Below are 15788 nucleotides of genomic sequence, written 5' to 3'. Positions count from 1 at the left end.
AATAGGGAAAAAGAGCAGAAAACAGAATTGACCAATAAAAATGCAGGATTACATATGAAGCCCGCATCGTCTGAAAAATTTCAGAGGACCACCTATGCGAGAGCGTTATCCCTTTTTTTTTTAACGAGAACCCTCAAAGACATGGGATTTATTAACTGTGGTCTGAAGGATAGAAAGCAAACAGCAAGCTGTCCGCCCCGACTATGTCGCAACGGATCCATATTTCATAATCAATGACCACATGAGTGGCGAACCTATGGCCCCTGCTCCCTACACTGCCTATTGTGCGTAAAAGTCGTCCTTTAGCCACGATCCTCTAACATTTTAAGAAATTGACATCCTCCTAATCACTTCATCACGTCGAGTCTCAACTATGCCAGAGCGTTATTCCTAGACCACCTTTCCATCGAGTTGTATAAAAAAAAAAAAAAAAAAGAAGCTGATGGCGCGAAAAAATAGATGTTTAAACTATCAGAAAAGACTATTGACTGCAAAAAATGCCTTTATCAATTCCGAAAGCACGAGAAGGCGTTTTTTTTTATAACAATTTGTCTCTCGAGTCAGTTGACTCTGCAAATCTATCAGACTAGCTAGTAACGACCTACTACAGTTGTCCTCTCCATCAAAGCAGAACTAATCCACAGTCGCCAGTTGACAGGTCACATTCCTCGAGCCCGCGCAACAATTGCTTTTTTTTTTTTTTTTTAATTAACAAAAATCTTCAACGACATGGGATTTCCTACCACACCTCATCAGTATGTTTTAAAAGTTGAAAAAGCAAAAGAATTTTTTTTTTATTTTACAATTTTGCTGGGACATGTACACATAGCATTTAATTGGTTGTATGCTCTTCTTGACACGGCACTGGCTTGCGGCGCATCGTTCGGACCTTGATCTTGAAATTTATTCTTGGGGCTCCGCTGGAACTTGTCTTTGTCTTGCTGGGAAACCGCACCGTCCTAGTCATGGGATGGGCGGGGGGGAGTGCTCGTTTCGCCGTGGATTGTATTTGAGGCCTCCACGTAGCCTCGGGGAAGGAAACCCAAACCCTAGCAGACCCTCTTGTAGCGGAGTTCGGCGCGTTGCAACGATAAATCGTTCTTTCCATTGGCGGGGAGGAGGGGGATGCCGACGTACCGCCACTCAAGTACACACTATGGTTTGGGGTAGTGGCCACCTGAATCTTAGCCTTGGTGTAGTTCCCTTGCTTGACGCCTCAAACTCTGTTGGGTCGAAAGTATAAATACTCAACCAAGATCCTCGCCTGGCCCAGATTTCTCTGGACCTTTCCGGGACTCGAACCCCGGACCCATAGCTGGTGGGCTGGCAGTTTAACCACTATGCCAAGGTGGGAGATGAAAAAAGTGCAAGGAATCGCAATAAAAACGCAGGAAAATGCCATAAAAAAAGGCAATATGAGAAGACGATTTAGTTATAGAAATATATATCATTGTAACAGTCGTTCCACCAAGAAGCGGTGGCCGGATGGTTTAGTGGTATAATTCTCGCTTAGGGTGCGAGAGGTCCCGGGTTCAATTCCCGGTTCGGCCCTTCCTTTTCTTTGCACTGCATTTTTTAGTTTTTGTAGTGGCCGCAGACGCGTCTCTGGTCACTCTGAGTCGGTAGTCTTGGTAGGAACAAGTATCTTTTTTTTTGGAGGGGGGGGGGGGGGGGGGTTTATAATTTTTATAGTATCAACCTGTAGGTTTATTGGTTTATTTATGGGATCCATGATGCAAGGTTCCTTAATGGGATGCGGTGCTGTGTGATATTCCTGCTCTCCAAAATGGAATCCAGTCTGCTGTATGTTGAAGAGACGCCTCTACTGATCCTTGAAAGCCATACTTTATAAACAATGGCATCGCGATCATCCTCTTCCTTGGAAGGTGCCTTGATAAAAGACTTTGTTGAGAATGAGCTCGAAATCTGGGCTTGCTCTCTCTCGAGACGTTCCTTATACATGACTTGGAATCTCTCAATGGCTGATATGCTCTCAGAAAGTCGATTGAATGTGTTGATCAAGGTGACAATCTCGGATCGTGTCAAGATGCTGTTCGCCTTGTGGCCCCTGCAAAATCAAATAGACGAAAATAGGTATAGGTTAGTGGGCATCAAGGACTGACGGCAGCAAGGTATAGGCAATGGGGGAAGCACAATTTACTGAAGAGCGGCATCGTCGTATGAAAAGAGAATCTTGAGTGCCGTTCCAAGTCCTAGTTTTAGGATAAAAAAAAAGTACGAAAATGTTAGCACAAGAACGCTTTTACAAAACTAACATAGCCATTACATGGTTACATGTACATGTCATAATCGTTGCCGCTGTTGCCTTACCTTGCGTCTGGACCTTACCCCACAGTCGGCACTTTTCACACCCAACGCAGTCCATGACCCTTGTTACGTTCCTAAAGTGATCCCTGAACTGGCTCTTGAGCTGCTTTCCTTGTCCCTGGTTTTCCAAAAACAGCAGCTTTTCGTTGAACGTGGGCGGACAGTTCTTCACCAGACTCACTAGTTCCCTCACCGAAGTCATGATGTCTCTGTCCACGGACTCATCTCCCGTCAGATATTCGTATCCAGCCAAAAAGTCCGAGATCTTGGAGACGGCCCGCAGCATCACAACGTAATCAAAGTAAATGTTTTCGAGACGCTCGGGATGCATACCAACACGGGATATGAAGCAATCAAGGTTGGGACCCCATTCACCCGTCGTTTGGTTGAACCATTCGTCGCAGATATGGATCGAGATTGAGGCATGAAGTCCTATCATGGCGAGGATTGAGAACGACAAGTACGAAAATAAAAATAGAAATATATGTTACCAATCAAAGTTCTCAAGTTTTGACGGCCATGTCCAGGAGCGCCATGGCTGTACATCGGGTTCTTACCAGAGATCAAGCGATAGTAAACCCGCTTCTCGAGGCAAGACTCTTCGTCACCGCCATCCTTGGCGATCCCCTGCATCAACTGCTGGAGCTCATTCTTGTCCTTGGGTACTCGCGAAAAAATCTCGTTCATCTCTTCCCGTGAGGGCTTGATTGACTTCATGGGTGCAGGCTCCGGTGGTACCAATATGTTCTCCTTTCCATGGTCGTGATCGTCCGCATGCTTGCTCTGGTCCTTGAGTTTTGCTCGTTCTGACTCACAGTACTGGCATCCTGCTGTCATCTCCTTGGACACGTCAAAACAGTTCTCCTCATAGATCGCCTTCCAGACCATGGCAGCAGAGGGGCCAGAATAACCCGTGAATCTTTCGGGATTGTCCCTGAGATCCACATAAACTTCACCTGCACCTGTCTCTGGGACACAAAAGTCCTGTTCCTTCATCAGCGGTCTTGTTGGTAGTGCTCCAAAAAGCTGCAAGGAAGAAAATAAATCAAAAGAGGTAGAAGAGTTTGGTCAGAACCATCCTGTATTGATTTCATTAGAACAAAGGAGGTAATTGTCGGTTACAGACATACCGGGTTTGACGACATTGAAACCTTTGCCAGGTTGGCAGCCTTCCATTGTTCAGGAACTCGAGATTGGTCTATGGTCTCCACGGAGCAATCTTCATTCATGCAAAGCCCTGCATTGTTCCAGAAGGGACATTCCTTGTACAAGTTGACCTAGAATAGTTTATGTAGAACAATTCAGCAAGCAAATTATGTAAAAAGCTGCCATGGGGATCCGTCCCTGATCGTATAGAGGGCAAAAGTACCTTAAAGTACCGGAAAAAGGGCATGTTGACGATCTCGTGCAGCTTGGTGGAAAAGTCAACATTGAGCTTTCCTACAGTTTCGTAATCGCAACAGGACGAGTCTCCTATCAACCCTGAGGGCTAATATGAAACCAAGAGGTCAGAGATTAATGATCAAAGAGAGAGTCAGTCCTTCTGGAATGTTAAATTAATAAAAAAAAATCCCAATGACTATGATGCATCAAGGCGTACATTGGAACACTGCGGCGGTGGCAGCGGTTGCTGACTATCGTGTTTGTTGCGCATGGAATCCTGTCTCGGTTCAGTCCAGGATACAGTTGAGTTGTTGGTGTTCTCGTAGAGCATGCCAGCGACCAGCACGGCAATGAGAACCACGAGAATCGGTCCACAGACATTCGGCATTCGAGGCATCGTAATCGGCGCTCAATTCTTAGTTGTTACTCTGGTGCGTTGCTGAGTAATGCTGTGTATTGCTGTATGACGTTAAAAGCGTTTGAGGGTAGATGGATATTGAAGTTGTGTTGAAGTGGAAGTAAGAAGGACAGAGGATGGTGCAAAGAAAGAAGACAGAAGTCAGAAAGGACATGAATGGGAATAGCCGATTGTTGTCGGGACCCCTTATTGAGGGCGCTCCATCCACTTATTTGCCACGTATTTGGCATGCAGATATGAAACATTCTTTCCCATTGCAACGGCTGTCGGATTTAGTGCACATCAGAGCATACGATAATTACACAGATAAGGGGTTTTTTTATTATAGCGATAAAACAACACCAATTAACCTTCCTCAGAGCGTTCCTTAGAAGCCAAAGCTATTCTGGCCATATCCCATGCTCATCCCCGTCTGTTGCGGTGGGACCATTCCCGTCTGCTGAGGCATCATCATCCCAGGCCCAGCAGTAATCATCATCGTATTGCCCAATCCGCCTGGTCCGAGAATTGGTGTCTCAGACGAGCGTTCTTTGCTCTCCTTCTGTGCGCGCTCCTCGTGCGCCTTCTCCAACTTGTCCACCTTATTGACGTATTCCCGCATGAACTGAACCATGTACGGCATCGCAAAGTCCGTCAGCCCATGTCTCCACGCGAGCTCCAGCACCACATCGGGACGGGCAAGGTCATAGCAGATATACAAGCATGCAGCAAAGCACTCCTTGTTACCACTCTCCACAAAGTACTGCAATAATTCCTCTGCCACTGCAGTATCCCTCGAGTCCGCAGCAGTCTCCATAGCGTCCTTGTAGAGGCGGTCCTGCTTCGAAAGCGTCATCGACTGGCGCCACTTCTTGTTGCGCTTGTACAGATGGGCTGCAATCCTCCTGAACTCCAGCAGCTCATGACCTTCCAATCGGTTGGCGAGTGCAATATTGTCAAAGTTGGTGTTCGTATCGACCGACTTGCGGAGACGTTCGTAATCCTCCTCCTCGATCAAAAGGTCATGATATGCAGTGTTGACTGCGAGGTTGTTCACCGACTGGACCGATACCAAATAGCCCTTGATCAGCGGCATGTTATCCGACTTCTGGAACATCTGGATGACACGGTTATGGTCGATCCTGGGAATAAGAACAGCGAGGAGGTCGTTCAACAGCATGGGTTGCTCATCCAAGTAGAAACGAAGTGCCTTATAATAAATCTCGAGGTTCGAGACCTTGACAATAACCTCCTTGAATGCACCATGCTCCCAAGCGTCGGGGGAGTGCTTCATCATGGTGATGGCAGCATTGTCGTACTCGTCGTAGTGGACATACAGGAAAACGAGTTCAGTCCAGAGATGGGCCTGCTCGCATGCCGTGATGACCTTGGGGATGTTGATGCGCGACCAAAAGATCTTGAGGTGCTCCATCATGCGCTCGGGACGGTAGCGTGCATAAAGGATCGCCAACTCCGTGAACATGCCCATATGTGCGCGCTCCAGACCCAAGCCGGCCTCCAACAGCGCCATCAGTTCATCAAAGTAGCCCTGATGCTCGTACAAGCGGATCAACTCCTCCAGCTCCTCAGGATGGACCACCAGTGACAAACCACACACCTGGGCCAAGCGGAACTCCTTGTGCTCAATACAGGCAGCGTTGACGTCCTTCCAGACCTTGGTGCTGTTGGCTTTGCGGGCACCATCAACAGCAGCTTGGTACTCTCCCAAGTGAACCAAGGTCGTGGACAGTCGAGCCCAGTTCGAGATGCTCTGATAAAGAATCTTGGCTGGACCATACATCTTCTCCTCGTAGCAGCGGTCACCGATAACTTGAACCTGAGCAACATTGGGGCCGTTGAGGATCTGCTCCATGTCGGCAATACGGCCCGTCTTGGCATAGGCGAAAAGAAGCTCACTCTCGATATAGGGCTCACGAGACTGCGCGTGGGCCATCTGGAGGTACCGGACCAAATCCTCGTACTTGTCAGCACGCGAGGCAAGCTGGATAACCTCGACATGGTTGGTGGGATCGTTGGCGCGGATGTAAGAGTCAATAGCCTCCTTGATACGCATGCCATCCAACTGAGCCTTACCGAGACGGCTCCAGACCTCGGGCGTGTCCGTCTTCTCTGCATACTCATAGGCGCGGTCAATGCTGCCAATATGCTCAATAAGGACATTGATAGCGCTGGCGTGAACGTTGTGTTTCTCGTAGATGATAAACGCCTCCTCATAAAGGCCATTGCGGATGGCGTGCTCAGCAATGTCGGGGGCATCAAAGTTTTCGAGGCGGTTGATGTAATCCAAGACCTTGGACTTGTCAGCCTGGATGGCAGTCAAAATCAAGAGGTTCTGGAGGTTGCGGTTGTCGCTGAACGCGGAGCTCTCAAGTATGATCTTCTCCAGCAGTTCGATCAGCTCGTTAGGCAAGTAAGCAGCCATGAAGGCCTTGACCGTGATCGAGACATCCTCGGGGTCCTGGGTCTCAGGAAGGGCGGTGGCGACGACCTGATCAATCAGAGAACGTCTGCTAGGATTGTCGTTGCTCAAGACATGGGCCCATAGACCGGCATCACGACGCTTGACAAGGTAGCGAGCCTGGTGCTTAAACATCGAGTTGTTGTTCGTGATCTCGACCAACTCGATGTCGCATTGGCCTCTTTCATACGCGATGAACGCAAGATAGGGGTCGCGCTTCTCGCAGTACTTTCCGATGGTTCGAGAGTCGTAGAAGGCGTTGCTCCTGAGGAAGGGCTCCGGGTTGTTGTTGCTGTCAATGTAGATCTTTGCAATGGCATTGTAGACTTCAGGATCCTGGCTACCCTCGTTGACCTTGGCCTCCAGCCAGGGCAAGATGAGTTTCAAACGGTTGCGCTTCTCCGTCTGATCCACCAGTTCTGCGACAGGCATGTCACTGCGAACAGACAGCAGCAGGCTCTTGATCACGTTCTCATCACAGCCAACGTCCAGGAGGGCTCCGACGACCGCGGGGGTTCTCGAAGGATTGACCTTCTGCACATACGTCTCGATGTACTGGGAGAGATTGTTCTGGTACAGGTAAAGGACCAAGTCGTGGACAAAGTCAAATCGGTCGCAGACAATGATCAAAGGAAGCTGGTCCGACAATTTCGCATCCTTGAGAAAGTTTTTGACCTTCTCGGGGTTGTAGTAATTGCTCTCGCGACAGATGCGTTCGACTTCCTTGACCTGCCCGGTCTTGCAGGCTGCCTCAATGTACTTGTAGATGACCTCCGGGTCCTGGCTCATGTTGACGATGGAACCCAAATAGTGGTAGAGGCCCTCGAATGTCCTGTAAGACTCAAACAGCTCAATCAATTTAGACGCACCGAGCTGGTCAGAATACTTGGTGGCAACCTGGACGACAATCTGCAGGTTCTGTCTCATGTTGACGTTCAACATCTCGCGCAAGCACTCCAATGAGTTCTCGACAGAGAGGCGGCCAAAATAAACGACGACCCAATCGGGAGTTAACAGGTGCGTGTGGACCAAGACGCGCTTGATGTCTGCAATGTCCGTGTAGTGCTCCAGTGCCCGCTGGTAAAGTCCCGCTTTCTCGCACATCGTGGCGATCGAGGCGCGATCGTAGTGAGTGAACATTTCGTTGCCCAAGATGGCATCTGCGACCTGAGGAGCATGCATCAGGTTCATCTCGAGCAGGCGGGTCTGAAGGTGAGCGTGCTGAGGCAAGTTATCCTTGAGGGCCTCCAGGAGGAAGGCTGTGGCTTGCTGGATCATGTTCTGAGACATGAAGACATCGACGACCTAGATAGTATAGACAAGATATAGTCAGATAATGACATTCCACTGTCCAGCGATGAAGGCATTTGACAAGATACTTGGCAGGCCAGCGATTTGCATCCTGAGTAGTTACCTTCTCCAAGTCAACTAGAGGCCCATCTTCATTGTTAGCGAGAAGGGTGGCAAATTCGGCGCCGCTGTCGGGATCCATGCGCATGACGTGCTGAAGCAGAACGGCGTAGTCGGGGGTGTAACCGACCTTCTTTGCGTACAAGATAATCTTGGGGTATTGCTTTGTCTCAGCGAAGCAGGCGATGACTTTGTTGGGGACATTGGCGCGGAGATAGACCGACAACGCGAGGTTGAGATCATGCTGCTTGACAATGTCGCCGAGTTCTTCGCTGCATTCCAACTTGTCCTCCTTGAGCCATTTCTCGAGTAACTGCTTTCGTCCCTGTGCCAGAACTGGTTTGGCGAGTTCCAATGATTCGTACTTGTTGAGTTCGCCCTTCTCCAAGAGAATGCCAAAGTATTGAAGAATGGGCGAGAGTTGACCCTGAGCCACTGGAACGTGCTTGAATCGCTCAATGGTTTGGGGTGTACGAAGAATGCCCTGAAAATCATAATGGATCCATTTAACGACAGTAGTTAGCACTTGGCCAAGTACTTCATGGATATCATACAGAAATTTGCAAATCCATGCTTACCTTGGGGGACGTGGCAGCAACCTTGGCGGCTTCCGCAAAGTCTCCATTCTGGAAGAGTTGCTGGAAGCGCTGAACATACAGATCATCAGCTCCAGGCAAACCGTTGCGAGAGGCGACTTTCAGGGCGAGGTCAGTGTTACCGAGAGTATTGACAATGTAAGGAACCAGATTATTCTCATCCACGCTGACGGAGAGGACTTGACCCTTGCGGTTCACCCCAATGACTCCGCCAGTGACTTCATGCTCGGCAGTAACAAAGATTGTTTCACCACTGATGCGGTTCATGTAGATACAGGTGCCTGTCTCAAGGTCGTAAAGATGGATAAAGCCGAACTTTGTCACCAGGAAGATGATACTGTACTTGTGGCTGATCTGCATTGCCACTGGGAAGTCGCCCGTGGCCTCTGGGGGGAAGTAGACATCAACGGCTTTTTTAGCATAAACAGGGTTTCCATCCTTGTGATCCACCTCAACAATATGAAGCTATATGAAAAGTAACCATGGTACAGTGTTACAAAACACTCTCAGTCCGACAGCATCAAAGTTAACCCGTAAAAATCACGGCCCTAGTACAAATGCCTTACTTTGGCTCCAGTGGCAGTACGGACAGCGAATGCGAACAACTTGGTAGACGAGCTTGCACCGTCCAACTTGAGCTCCGCAAACGCTCCAGCGTGACCCTCTATTGGTTGACTGACCCCACGATCCTTGGAATAGAGCTGCATGGCGCCGACAACACGACCACCCTATCAATCCATTGATCAAACGAAATTCTGGTCAATAACCGACCTTTTTTTTCTTCTCTATCCAAAGCAGCCATTCTAAAGGATATGCTGCCAATTATAAGCGCGCGATCTGGAGCCTTAGAGCGTACCTGAGATGAGATTCCAACGAGAAGCATCCATTTTTCATCCGAATTGACACGGTAGTTGATGATCTGGTTTCCGCTCAAGCTGGGATGACGGTCAAAGACCTTGACGGGTTGCGAATCTCCTTCCATGGACCAGTGATAGACCGTGGTGGCGGTGACCAGCGCAAGCGACTTCAGCGAGATCCATTTCCAAAATTCGACGTCGTCGTGCATAAGATGGGACTTTACTTTGGTCTTCATTTCCAAGTTGAAAATCTGAAGCTGTCTTCCGGCTGTTGGATGCATGCACATGAATCAATTGGAGGGAGCCATTGATGCACAGAATAGCGTGTTAGCCCAAGGTATCGTTTACGTTTACACCCTAAGGCACAATTGATGTGTGTTGCACAGTATCTGCTCGTTAAAACACACGGACAGCGTACCTTTCAACGCAATAACCTTGCTGGCAGGGTTCATAATAGCAGAGTCGGCGGTGATGGGTCGACGAATAACGTTCGTGGGATCCGTCAGGTCCACAATAACCACCAAGTTCTGTTCGCCGGTCGTCTCGCGGACACAGATGAAGCGATCTGATTCAAGAGTGAGGGTGCTGAAGCCGATGCTAGCGGCGTTGATGCCCAGGTTTTGAAGCTATGTTGGGCAAGTGTGAAAACCAGTAAAAGACAGCGTGCTGAGTTACCCCGTACATGCGCGGTATCATATTTGAGTTGTATGCGAATAAGGTACACTCAGAGCCTTTATTGATACCTGGACATGCTCCTGGAAGCGGATGGGCAGTGATTCAGTCATTTAAAAGTACAAGTCTGGATTGAAGGAACAAGGTAGAGAGAGAAGGAAGGGAGGGAGAAAGAGGGGTCGCGAACAAAGGTGTTATTTGGTCCCGATAGTAGATATGGCGCGACCCGTGGAGCAGAGAGGTGGAGGCGAGTGTTGGAAAGAGGATAAGCACGGAGAAGCGAAAGAGGAGAGTGGTGGGTGATGGTGGGGATGGTGGATGATAAAAAGAGGGACAGATGACGAGCGCGAGGTGTGAGGTGGTTTGGACCGCTTTTTTCATCCATTTCAGACAGGCGAAAGACTGCATACCCGGCACCCAGAAATAGATCGAGAAGTGACGTGGAAGGAACGAGAACCCATCATTCATCTGATCCTCCTTGCCGCTTTGCTTGAGGAAAAACCGTTCAGGAACAGGAAGCAGGAACGCTGTAGTAAAGTGTCGCCATGACCATATGTATGGTGGTGGCCAAGTCAAATTCAGGAACCAGGAACAAAAAAGCGACGCTCAGTCTGCCCAGATAACGCTGCTCTCACGGAAACAATGGCAATTGCGTGTCCACGATATCAATCAGAGGCATCTGTCATGATTATTCAACAATCATTGCGGAACAAACTATTCGTAATCGCTTCATTAGAGAACAGAAACAGGGGAGCACGCCACCGTTTTTTTTTTGAATAGCTGGATGATCAAAGGTTGCAGGAACGGCGGGCAGTTGCACCCCAGATATATACATGAACGCTACATATTGTTATTTAGACAACCGTGTCGGCGAAATCGCCTTCAATGTGCTCCTCCATGAACGCAGCATGACCAAGGATGGTAACCGCGCTGGCACCTGTTCAAGGATTGTTCGACAGTTCAAGTGAATACGAGAAAAAGATTAATATGCGATACGGTGAATAAAGACCTCCCAATCACTGCGCCACCCAGTTATCTCAGCACTTACCAACGATGTAAAAAATAGTGCCTATAGTCGAGCTGAAGAAGAATAGCGGCACAGCAATGCAGGCCATGCCCGTCTGAAGCTGGCTTTTGTTATATCTATTTTCGCCAAGCATGAGGCCCTCTGGCGGGACTTTAGAGATGAGGTGTGTACCACCGACGACAAATCCTACGCTGAACATGAGCATGGCATTGGAGACGCTACGGGAGGAAGACGAGTATTGATACGGCTTCAGTGCGCGGTTGATACACCTAGAGCACGGTAGTCGCGAGAAAGGGGGCTACTTACAGACTATAGGCGGTGATGCCGAGGAAGACGAGAGTGTAATTGCCTCGGAAATACGACAGATTGCAACTAAGTCGTGAAGCGACGCCTAAGGAGGAAGACCATACACCGAAATACAGCAGGTAAGGACAAGGTGCATCTGGTATGTAACGTACCCAACGGATGTTCACAGACTTTTTGTTGTGTCCACATACTCGCAAGGCCATTTGGTTTTGACATCCGGGTGGTATTGAAGAACTCTGGGAGGGGTCGCAGGGATGATAGACGCTCCTCACGGAACTTTTTGATGAGGCCAAGCCCTAAAGTTGCGATGGATGAGCCATCTATGGATATCAAGGGAAATCCTCCTGGCCCTGCTACAGTTCTGTTTGATCCAGTGCCTGGTCCTGCTGGACTTGTTCCTGGTCCTGTTCCTAGTCCTGTTGCATATGGAGGGGGCATTGTCGGCGCGGGTCTGTGTGGGGTAGTGGCCATGTTTGCTTGCTGCTCGCTTATTTGAGAAGGGCGGCTGTATGGGTAGGGTCGGTTTGGTTGGTTGAGAAGGGAGGGAAGAAGAGATGCAAAAGAAAAGAGTGATGGATGCCAAGACCACAAATGTTTGTGTGCGATCAGAAGGATCTCCCCTTTTGGGTCCTCCACATACCCTTTTTGGCTTCCGTCCCCTCCATTTTTTTCCATCAACACACCATTGCTTCCTCCCTTTTGGGTCTCTTGCAATCAACTTCTCTTCCTCCCATTCCCATTCTCTCTCTTTCTCTCTCTCTCTTTCTTTCTTTGTTTCTTTCTTTCTTTCTTTTTCTTTTTTCTTTTCCCTTTTCTGACTCGTGCACACCGGTCCACTAAATACAACGACGCACTTTCTGGGCCAATAGCGCCGCTGCATTTTTTTTATCAGCCTGCGGGCCCTGTGCTGCCCTGCCCCCTCTCTGTTTACGGTTGTATCTTTCCAACCCTTTAACCCTTTTCTCCCGCCCTTTCTTTCTTTCTTTCCTCCACTCATCCATCCTCTTATCCATTTCGACATCTCCCCCTGCTCGTCTTCTGTACATAGCATACACATACGCATTTCCTTCCTTTCCTTCCTTCTTTTTTTTTTTTTTTTTCTTTTTTTTTCTTTTCTTTTGCACGCTGCCCGCACCACTCCATCCTCCATCCACCCTCCCCTTTCTTTTTGTTGGCGCCGTTCCTCGCCCTCCCCTTTGCATCACTTGCACCTGCTCCACCTATACACTTCCCTCCATTTCTTGGTCCCATCTATCCGTTCTCGCAAAGGTAAACTTTTCTCTATTCAGCTCATCCTCCATCGTCCACCTCCACCGCTGCCACTCCTCCTTTGTTTGCATTATTCATCCATGGGCCTGTATGCGTCACCGGGCCGATAAGGGAGATCATCCCACTACAGCCAGCTTCTGCTTCTCTCCATCTTGCTTCCTTTTATTTCAAAAAAAAAAAAAACGCGTCCTTTTCTTTTCCGATGGCCAGATCACTTCGACTGCACCGTATTTTTTTAAGCCATTTCAAGGGCCTCTGTGTCCTGCTCGTATTATTTTTACTAACTCGCGTCTTCCTTGATCCCATCCATAGTGCTATTTCCCGGTCAAATCTCATCCTGAACCTATGAATCCACCATGAGCATGCTTGATTCGATCCACACTCTTCCGTCGAATAATACTAGCAGTAACAGTGGCAACAATGGCGACTTCAACAACACAACGACCCCTCTCCCAGTACCATTGGCTACAAACAATAATGACAACGAGTCTTCAGCAGCATTGGACCCAACCGCAGGGTCCACAACAACCAGTGGGCATGTATCCAATAGCATATCCACGAGCATCGGGGTGCTGATCAGTGGCAGTAGCGTCGAGAATTCTTTTAATGCACCGACCCTGACCACGCTGACCTCTATCAGGCCAATTCAACCACTGGACGAGTCCTCATCGAGTGTGCGCAACTTCCGCGTACTCTACGATCCCTTCTTGGATGCCAGCAAATCGCGAAATACCAGTGTGCTTTGCCGCTACCAAGACGATCTCACGGAGGAGGTATGTAACGCGTTTTTATTATTCAACCTGCATGTATTACTTAGAATACAAAACAATTAACGCTATTTTTTCTCAAATGAACATAGGACAAGAATGATCCTCAAGATCCGCGTCGGACAGCAGCCAACTACAGCTACCTTATTTCCAAAACGAGGAGAGCGTTCAAAGGGACTCTCACGCCTGTCCGATTCGAGGTATGAACAAACATTCAGTCCCCTGGAAAGCCGTACCTGTTGCCTTTACTGCTTTCTATGCGAATCAATTCGTTAACAGCCTTGGATCTGGTTCTCATCACAAATCAATCTAGCGCGACAGCAACTCAATACCCCAACATGGAGTCTTAATATCTCATCTTGCATTCTCAACAACGACGCTCGATTTGGAGATACTGTTTGCGGGATGTGGCGACATTTTGGATATCCTCATCGAGCGACACCCTGTTACCGGAACCGGACTCGGATTTGGGCGCGTCGTTTTCGCAGGATCCGAGGCTGAGGCTGCAGCAAAGAAGGCAGTCGATACCCTGCACGGCAAGCAGATGGAGAGAGGACCACTGAAGGTGATTTTGGACGGTAGTGGCTCAAAGTTTAGGAAGGCAAAGGCCAACGTGGCAGCTAGGATCGAGGCGGCTAAGGCTAAGGCAGCGCTTGCTGCAGAGTCGAGCCACGACAGGGATATCTACACCAACGATGATGACATGGAGATTGATGATGCATCAACACCCCCACCGAGCAATATGCTGTCACCGGATTCTAGCGCACCGCCCAATGCCAGCTCATCAGCATCCTTGCCTGCCTCAGTTTCTTCTTCGAGCAGTCTCCTAACGCTGGTTACCAACACAGCTCTTTCCCTTATACCCACCATCCCTTCGACATCCAAGAGCAATAATAATTCGATTCCCTCCGGTGGTGGCGCCAAGCGTATACCGATCCCTCTTCCCCCTAACCCCCGCACCCGCATCCCCCTGCCTCCTATTCCTCCACGCGAATTGCATCAAGTCAGGGGCAACAAGCCGATTAGTAAGGAGGACGGGGAGATCGATGACAGCGCAAGCAGGATGAAGCTCACCGCCACTGACGCCAGCGCCAGTGGACTAAGGACGCCTTTGCCCGCATCCTTACCTCTGCCTCGACGCGAATGGGACAAGACCCCAGACCTGGGTCATGCGCCAACACTAGTGGACAACTACAGGGTTCTGTCTAAATCACGGGAGCTTGACCCGTTTCGTCCTGCAGCAGCCCCACCTCTCTTGCTGTCTCCAGGTTCGCTTAGCCGGGCGGATTGGATGAATCAAGGAGGGATTGCTCCGGGCGGATCGCATGTTAGAGACGAGTTTTACGATCGCCGTGGTAGTTATTTTGAGGATATGCAATTTCCAACTGATCGATACGAGCGCTACCTAGGAAGGAGGAGGGCAAGTCGTAGCCGAAGTCGAAGCTGGTCTAGGAGCAGGAGCAGGGAGCGCAGCCCTAGCCCACTATGGGGTCCAGAAGCCAAGATGCATGGAATAGGATTGAGACGCGGGCGGATTTCCGAAAAACGAGGCTCTGGCTTTGAAAGCGAGGGTACGGGATGGCAGAAGGATTTAGCATGTCTGATCATCAACCGAGACTGCCTGCCTTTCCATCGCATCTCTATCGAAAACATGAAGCAGGAGTTTGACAAGTTTGGCCCGGAAAGAGTAAGCGCCACTTTACCTGTTGAATGGAGAATGATTGCCTGCTAAATTCATGTATTTTAATGATCCTAATATTCTTTCACACGTTAATTTCCTGGCAATAGATTGAGCGGCATGGAGAAAATTGGTACATCCGCTTTGTTTCGTTGGCTCAAGCAAGGAAATGCCATGTTGTTCTGAACCAAAAGCCGCTGCTCGGTCAGAGGATCACAATTACTCTTCACGAGCCCGGGGACGACAAACTACCACCAGAGTTGCTCGCACGTAGGGGTAGCATCAAGGAGCCTGGACATCGTCGTGCTTCAGAAGCGGGACGGAAGTCTAGCATTTCGAGCGTCAACTCACGCGTGAAGGCCCCTTCTAAGGAAGAGTCTCTTGTGCGCTGGGCATCCGATATGATTATGAAGGAACTCTTCCAGGTGTTTCTGAAGGATCTGAGCAATCGCGTCATTGGCCCAACGATCTACGATTTCCTAAACCCGGCGACTCGCAAAGCAAAGGAGGTAGAACGTTTGCAAGCCCAAGATAAAGATTCTGCGAATGCGAGGTCTGACGACGGAATCCTTTCTCTGCAAGAGGCGGCTGTCGATTCGGGCGCGGATGATGGATCGAA

At 49.2% G+C, this 15788-nt stretch overlaps 4 protein-coding genes and 1 non-coding gene across 5 annotated transcripts; 2 read left to right on the top strand and 3 right to left on the bottom strand.

Annotated features, from left to right (window-relative positions):
• Positions 1 to 230: 230 nt before the first annotated feature.
• On the bottom strand, positions 231 to 4305 carry BC939DRAFT_487570 (endoplasmic reticulum Oxidoreductin 1-domain-containing protein; the record flags this gene model as incomplete). The annotated part of the gene is made up of 8 exons (XM_051559356.1): positions 3929 to 4305; positions 3698 to 3817; positions 3459 to 3605; positions 2886 to 3354; positions 2332 to 2760; positions 2162 to 2213; positions 1846 to 2068; positions 231 to 254 (listed from the first exon to the last, which is right to left on the bottom strand). The coding sequence occupies exons 1-8, from the start codon at positions 4106 to 4108 to the stop codon at positions 231 to 233; spliced, it is 1644 nt and encodes a 547-aa protein (XP_051409637.1). The 5' UTR covers positions 4109 to 4305.
• On the top strand, positions 1480 to 1551 carry BC939DRAFT_t137. Its single transcript has one exon. It is a non-coding gene; the product is annotated as a tRNA-Pro (tRNA).
• A 191-nt stretch (positions 4306 to 4496) lies between the features above and the next one.
• On the bottom strand, positions 4497 to 10235 carry BC939DRAFT_505448 (uncharacterized protein; the record flags this gene model as incomplete). Its single annotated transcript, XM_051560659.1, has 7 exons — positions 4497 to 7892; positions 8002 to 8481; positions 8576 to 9058; positions 9160 to 9321; positions 9450 to 9718; positions 9869 to 10076; positions 10194 to 10235. 7 exons carry the CDS (start codon positions 10233 to 10235, stop codon positions 4497 to 4499), a joined length of 5040 nt encoding a protein of 1679 aa, XP_051409636.1.
• A 741-nt stretch (positions 10236 to 10976) lies between these two features.
• On the bottom strand, positions 10977 to 12120 carry BC939DRAFT_479326 (uncharacterized protein; the record flags this gene model as incomplete). The annotated part of the gene is given in 5 exon segments (XM_051558840.1): positions 10977 to 11059; positions 11171 to 11418; positions 11456 to 11591; positions 11608 to 11751; positions 12096 to 12120. 5 exon segments carry the CDS (start codon positions 12118 to 12120, stop codon positions 10977 to 10979), a joined length of 636 nt encoding a protein of 211 aa, XP_051409635.1.
• Positions 12121 to 12893: 773 nt separating this feature from the next.
• BC939DRAFT_248301 (uncharacterized protein) lies at positions 12894 to 13747 on the top strand. The gene is made up of 2 exons (XM_051550981.1): positions 12894 to 13497; positions 13584 to 13747. The coding sequence occupies exons 1-2, from the start codon at positions 13081 to 13083 to the stop codon at positions 13695 to 13697; spliced, it is 531 nt and encodes a 176-aa protein (XP_051409634.1). The 5' UTR covers positions 12894 to 13080; the 3' UTR covers positions 13698 to 13747.
• The last annotated feature ends 2041 nt before the right edge of the window (positions 13748 to 15788 follow it).

Source organism: Gamsiella multidivaricata (assembly GCF_025024155.1).
Source record: "Gamsiella multidivaricata strain RSA 2152 chromosome Unknown BC939scaffold_57, whole genome shotgun sequence".
NCBI lineage: Eukaryota > Fungi > Mortierellomycota > Mortierellomycetes > Mortierellales > Mortierellaceae > Gamsiella > Gamsiella multidivaricata.
Note: the sequence above shows the minus strand (reverse complement) of the source record. Positions and strands in the feature narration are given on the sequence as shown.

What these genes read in the sequence shown, in the direction of transcription:
- BC939DRAFT_248301 (XM_051550981.1), top strand. Translation starts at nt 13,081, where the DNA reads ATGAGCATGCTTGATTCGATCCACACTCTTCCGTCGAATAATACTAGC. An exon ending in AAGACGATCTCACGGAGGAG is followed by an intron (nt 13,498 to 13,583) that starts GTATGTAACGCG and finishes AAATGAACATAG; the next exon opens with GACAAGAATGATCCTCAAGA.